Source organism: Aplysia californica, unplaced genomic scaffold (assembly GCF_000002075.1).
Source record: "Aplysia californica isolate F4 #8 unplaced genomic scaffold, AplCal3.0 scaffold00535, whole genome shotgun sequence".
NCBI lineage: Eukaryota > Metazoa > Mollusca > Gastropoda > Aplysiida > Aplysiidae > Aplysia > Aplysia californica.
This window is the reverse complement of record NW_004797805.1, coordinates 213636-220675: the sequence shown is the minus strand read 5'-3', so window position 1 is coordinate 220675 and position 7040 is coordinate 213636. Positions and strand designations below refer to the sequence as shown.

At 41.4% G+C, this 7040-nt stretch overlaps 1 protein-coding gene across 1 annotated transcript in view; it reads left to right on the top strand.

Annotated features, from left to right (window-relative positions):
• Positions 1-6507: 6507 nt before the first annotated feature.
• Positions 6508-7040, top strand: part of LOC101853725 (CBL-interacting serine/threonine-protein kinase 24-like) — an 18936-nt gene continuing 18403 nt past the window's right edge. Inside the window, exon 1 of the mRNA XM_013087022.1 lies at positions 6508-7003. Coding sequence (XP_012942476.1) covers positions 6508-7003 — 496 coding nt within the window. The remainder of the gene's footprint in view (positions 7004-7040) is intronic.

Below are 7040 nucleotides of genomic sequence, written 5' to 3'. Positions count from 1 at the left end.
AAGACAGGAAAATGTGTTTAGAAATTGACTCACTCAATTTTTTTTTTCCAGCACGAACATGGAACTTGTCATGAGCATGATAGCCAAAATTACAAAAAACGCTTCCCTGCATTCGATCATGACGTTTTGTATCCAATGGATTGTGTATCCTCCTGAATAATGATATACTGACGTATCTTCAATATACAGCACCGATTTCTTTTCACAAAATGAACAAGTACAGAATAAAAGTATAAATTTAAACAATTTTTCTTTCTAAACATATCCAGCAGCACGCAATGAGAGAGCTATTTGCAGGAGACGCGACACAAAAATAAAACGCATTATGTCTATCTGGTTTGGGATCCTTCGTGATCTGGCTTCCAGTTTTGAGATCGCTTGGTGGTTGCTTTCTGTGTCCTGTTCTCCCAAAAGCCAGAGAGCAAACATGTGTTGCTGTATGTGTGGAATACAGTGTTGCTATGAATTCTATGATATGTTTTGCTTTGGGATAACTTTTCGGGGGAAAAGCGTCTGAATGCGGCCGTAATATGTAATTGTCGATAGCTACGGAGATCTCTGGAAGTGAAAATTGTTTGACTGGTTTGAGATGTGATATTGCGGTGTGGACATGGCTAAATCTTTCATTGAGAAGATTGAATATTTCTTCCAGTCCACTTGCTTCCTCAATTTTTGCAGTTTCGAGGGAGTATTTTCTTGTTTCTGTATAAATTGTGTTTGTTAGTTCCTTGCATACATGGGGATGGAGGGAGGTATGCTTGGGGTGTTTTGCGATGTTTGCTTGAAATGGATCTTTGTATGCAGCCACCCAAGCGGTGCCGACAAAACGGAGAAGGAATTCACATTTATGCTATTGTCAAACACACACCACATGTTCCTACTGGTGTCAACGGTCTTTTTGCGGCATGAATTGACGTGACGTAATACCATATCTCCTTTTGATAGATGAAATCACGGTAAAACACTTGACACAAACGTTAGCGGAAAACGACTGTCCATTTTCGTCCCTCACATCAATCCCATAAACCAAGAGAATATCTCCTGCCATTGTCTTACATAATCGGGGCTTTCTATACTTTTTTGTTTGACAGTTAAATTTAAACGCCAACAAACCCGACAAAGTTCATTCAGAGACTCTATGCCTCTCATATGTGTGACCCAATGCAGTTTATAACAATTTTTACTTAGGAACACAATTCACTAACTGATTGCCAGTCACTGCAAAGTGTTGGAAAAACAAAATTCACATCATTAGAAAATATGATTTGATGGCTTAGGAACACAATTCCTAACACCGCGCAAACAGAAATAAACTCCATTGTTTCATTTTGGAATGATTTGTAATTAAATTTGAAGAGATCACATTATTAATGGTACTTCCGATCACTGAACACTCACAATTTAAAACTGTTACAGTGTTGTGAAGGAAGGGGGTGGGGGAGGAGGAAGATAGAGTCTATGTGAATGATGGCCGGTCAGTTCTATAAACCACGAGCCGCCACTGCTGTTATTATTCCCAAACGAATTAGTGAAAACTGTTGAAACTTTCACAAGATACCAAGTAGACGTAGACGAAGCGAAATTGATGAAGAAGTAGATTCTAGGGGTAGAGCAAGCATCATTTTAAGGCTCATGAAATTAGGGGAAGAAACGCGTTTTGATAAGGAGAAGATAGGACAGCGCTGTGCACGAGATGACCCGACTTGACGCGTGAAATTGCAAGTCACCGTGGCCTACCGCGGGGGGGGGCGGGGTAAGTAAAAGATCGCTGAGACGGAATTTTGGACGCCGTGTGCCAAAAGGAAGTTTGAGAAATTTAATGAAAACATTCTCTGTGCAAGTTATGACTTTCAGCAGGTCGTATTATACATCTTTATGTCTCAGGAGAGTGTCATGATTTATAAAAGTTGGTTATCGAACTTCAACCCGACTTTCTATAACATTAGAAGCAAAGATTGTTACAGCTTCACTTGGTATAAGACGCAAAACAAACGTGGTTCCTCTGAAATTTCAACAAAGCCCACTGTGTCCTGTGATTCTCTGACGAACAACGCATCAAAAAAGCTTTTCATTTTGACGATGGATGCAGTGGTCCAAACAAAAATTTGATTCCGCCTACAATGATGCTGTGTGAATCTTGAAAAGATTTCATTGAGATTCTCTGAAATAAACCATAGTCAAAACGAGGTGATTTTGCACACAGTGCAATAAGGGACGACCTGAAGAAAAAGGCTGGGAATTTTTCCCTTCCTTCTCATGTGGCAACAGTGATACCTCTCGCTGGACCCCAAATGCCATATCTAGTGAATCAGCAGGTGCAGTCTAAAGACTTTCTGAATTTCAAAGGCTTATCAAGGGACTTGAGAATCCTCGACGCACGAAGAGAATCGGATACTGAAGACACATTTTCTTTGAACAGTATTATAATGGAACTTCGAGTCACTAAAGAACAGCAAGATAAAGTCTTCCTATAAGACGAACCACTTTGACAGTTTATTCAAGTCTCTGTCCCTCAAGAGGTTGAAAGAAAGTGTAAAGGAGCGGGAACTTCAGAAACTGAATGCAGAGCCAACAAGCATTTCAAGAGAAAAATATACCGATTTGGTTTATTTCTGCTCTAGTCCCGCACCAGTTATCAAACTGCCAGAGCACAAGTCATGAGTAGTTGGCTACGAAGGTCTCCAATTCTACTTTGTCCTCTAGTGTGTGTTTTCAGCTTTAATATCTGATGGTCAAGTTATGGCATACACTGTGTTTACTTTCAAATTATGGTCTGTATTTCTGTACTTCTGCTCTTTAGCATTTATAGTATGTGAGTGAATTTATATCTGTACAGCAATACATATCCTCAGTATGTCCAAGTGGGCTTTTAGCTGTAAATTCCGATGATTAGAGGTGTTAATGATTAGAGGTGTTGATGATTAGAGGTGTTATAATATATTAAAAGAGTAACCAACACAAAAAAGAAAGAGAAGAGATAAGGACCATAGATGTTTGATAGGAAAGAAGAAGTAAACCACACCAGAGCACCCGCCAACGACCTTCGTCTGCCCTTTACTTACATACCTTAGTGCTTCACTTATGTTTGATCACGGTCTGTTTGTTTGTTTGTTTGCGTGTTGGTTTGATGTTGTTTTTTTAAAATTTCCTTTAAACAAAGAACAGACAATGACATAACAAAAACTTCATTTCCTTAGGAAAAAGGTAAGATAAAAAACAGAAAGAATTGAGCGAAAGAAGAGACGTTAAGTAGTAGCTCCAACTTGGTAACGATCTTTCAGTACCTGTACTTAGTAAAACTTTAACACTTTAACGCATTAAAACTAAATGAAACAGTTCAGCTCATGGAGTTGGAAAACAGTAAGAGTTCTGCTTACACTTTTAAAAAATCCACCTTGTATTATAAATCAACATTTTTTGTGGCTAACGATGATGGTTACTTTCGACACAATCGAATTTTTTCCTTTGAATGCCATTTTTAAAGGACGGCAAGGGGCCTTTCGTTTTCGTTTTCTGTTGAAACCCTTCAAGGCACTTCGAAAGAAGAGAATGAGGTGATGTTTTCCAGACAGGAGTTTTGGGCGTTACACAGTGCCGGATTAAGACCCAGCTGGCCCCAAGGCACACTTCACTGAGTGGCCTGAAAAAGTCAAATATGGAGCAAAATCCCCCTCCCCTGCACCCCTACTTTAAAACACATACACACGCGCGCGCGCGCGAGCGTGCAATACTACACACACATCACACACATCACACACATCACACACATGTACGATCTGTCTGTGCGTGCGTCTGTCTGTCAGCCAGTCCAAAGTATGACAGTATGGAATATGGACAACATACCAGTAAGATAATGTAACTAAGGTCTCACAACAATAAAATTATGCATTATTTGTTCTTGCCTAGATTGCCACTTAGCGTGCTTTTGCAACAGCGAATTCATCAACGACTTTGTTAATGTCGACGTTGTGCAGTAAATCGCTTTCAATTGAAAGATGTGTTAGCATCCCTAGCCTCTGCTGAGACATGGTTGAACGCTTAACGCCTTTAAGGCGTTTCAATTGCGAAAATGAACGTTCGCCAGTGCAGTTAGTTGACATTAGAGGCAGGTACATCCGCAATGCTATCTCGCTGACTGGAAAAGCTGAGTGGACACCAGTGGTATGCAAGAGTTTGAAAATGCTCTGAGCGCTTCCGGATGAACTTGCTCTTTAACCCAACATAGGCACTGTCTAAATTCTATTGGAAAGTTAGGAGAGAGGCCATGTGGATAGACATTAACATGTGCTGATGTTGCAACATTGATGTTTTCAGCTGACATTGAATCATACTCTGTTAACACCAAACACCAAACCTCTGCATTACTGTTGAATAGGCGTCAATTCGTCTGCATAGGGCACTTTTCAGTTGGTCCATGATAACCAAGAATGTATTCACTTTGAATTTCTCCTGACCCGACTTTCCATCCATCACACTTGCGGCATCTCCGTCATCTACTGAGAGATAGATAGAGAGAGAGAGAGAGAGAGAGAGAGAGAGAGAGAGAGAGAGAGAGAGAGAGAGAGAGAGAGAGAGAGAGAGAGAGAGAGAGAGAGAGAGTTGCAAGCGCCGTAAAACACTTTCCAACACCCCCTCCCCCCCAAAAAAAGCCCAAAGAATATCAAAACATATTCCGACCTCCCCCTCTAACCAGCAAGCCTCACACGACTCCCCAAAACAGCAATAAACAAAGACGGGCCAGGACTCACAGGCTCTCTCCTCCCCCTACCAAGAAACTAATCAAATAACACAACAATGTCATCATCAGATTCTAAACTTGGTCCACTCCCTGACCAGCTAGCCCGGGTACACAATGGACGATGTTGGCTTTGTTTGCACTGGACTGGAGTGGAGAGGAGCCAGTTTGAATCCTTCATTATAATATGTACAAAAGTAAGTTGTTCAGGGCACAGACAAATCCCTTGATTTCGACAAAGAATTTTAGTTTATTTCCAAGTGAAATGTTGTCGCTGCTGTCACAACTTGTTGTTTTTTTTAAATTACAAGTCTTAATACACACTGTGCTATTGCAAGAGAAAAATAAATATTTCAGAGAGAAAATTCTACATTTAAAACTCAATTAATAAAAATATCAATTTGAGAATGAATGGTAAAAAAATTGCCATGGTGTAAAAGTAAAAGTTTGTTGGTTGGATTCCCAGCTGTCTATTATTTCTGTTACTGTCAAAGATTCACATTTCTCCTGTTACTCAGGTGCCCTTTTTGTGTTATATTCAACTCAGATTTTTTTTAAGCCGTTCGTTTCACCAAAAGGCTATTAAAAATTAGGCTGTTATTTAATTGTTCCCCTACTTCATTGGAATACACTATGAATATCCAATCCCCCCCCCCCCGCCCCTTCCTCTAACAGGCAAGCACTACACATATTCCCAAAACAACAATAAACAAAGACAGACCAGGACTCAGTCCGACCAAAAGAAAAAAAAAGTTACTGCTAGGGTCAATGAGAACATTAAAAAAGGAACAATAAATACACCTAAATACATTCTAAAAGCCATTAATACAACAAAATGAAGAGAGAGAGAGAGAGAGAGAGAGAGAGAGAGAGAGAGAGAGAGAGAGAGAGAGAGAGAGAGAGAGAGAGAGAGAGAGAGAGAGAGAGAGAGAGGGGGGGGGGGGAGAAAGAGATATATATATATAAAGAGAGAGGGAGAGGGAGAGAGGGAAAAGGATAGATAGAGAGAGTGAGAATGATAGAGTGATAGAGAGCGTACGAAGGGCACGAAGCCAAAGTTATCCTTAGGAAGTTCTAGCTGCCTATTAATCTTCAACTATCAGATATTTAAGATTTTCTGTTGCACCCAGTGACCCTCACTATGACGAATACATACATTCAGACAATTTTTTTTAAAAAGAAGAAGAAAAATAGCTTTCAAACCAAAATACATTAATATAGCTTAGGCCATCCTTAACCATTTTTCTTCTGATATCTCAAAGCATAAAGAATTTCAAATATTATTCGTTTTCCGATCTGCCTCTCTGACCAGCTTACACCTTTCTCTCAAAACAACAATAAACAAAGGCGGGCCAGAACTTAGAGTTCCCCACCTTCCCCTCCACGACAAGCTATCAAAACAACACAACAATGTCATCATCAGCGATACAAGGACTCCCGGTAACACCTTCCTCTCCAAAGCGTACTGTCAAAACAAACAATAACAATGTCACAATCAAAGATTTCAAACTTGGTTCACTCAGTCGCCAGCTGGCCCGGGCACACAATGGGCGCTGAGGTGTTGACACGTCTTTGATGTTAGCCGCCATGGTCAGTGGGTCCGTAATTTATCCCCCCTGATTGAGTCTCACACCTCAGGGCAAGATCTCATCCGCGTACACCAGTTGATATAAAAATTGGAGACATCGGTTTCTGTGGTCAGTTCAGTCAGAACCTGCTTCCAGTCTACATCGTTCCTTGAGTTCCTCAACCGAATTTGCGTCACGTTGTACATGGAGATGGAGAAAGTTGACGAGCATGCTGCTGCCTTCAGCGCCTTGAACTTGGATAGAGGCCTTTGTATCGGCAAAGGAACCTCGGCCGAGGTCGTCCTTGCATCATCTCGAGACGACGTATCCAGGAAATGTGCCGTGAAGATATTCAACCTGGTGAAAGACAACCGGTGTAATGAATGGGGCTTCATCAAAGAAGTTGATGTCTTGAAGGAGCTTCGCCATCCACGTATCGTCTCGCTAGTGACGTCTTTGGGCAACCCTCGCCACGGATATATTGTCCTAAAATACTACTCGAAAGGGGGCCTGGAGAAGAGTCTCAGAGATTTGGAGCCCCCGCAGGTGCTTGGTTATATTCGTGATATCGGGGCGGCGCTAGAACACACACACAGTCGAGGAATTTTCCACCAGGACATCAAGCCGGCCAATGTTCTTGTGGACGAGGAAGACCGCGCTGTTCTGTGCGACTCTGGCTTGTCAGGACGGTTGAAGAACGGTAACACCAAAGTGACCAGATGGGTGACCACTCCCGG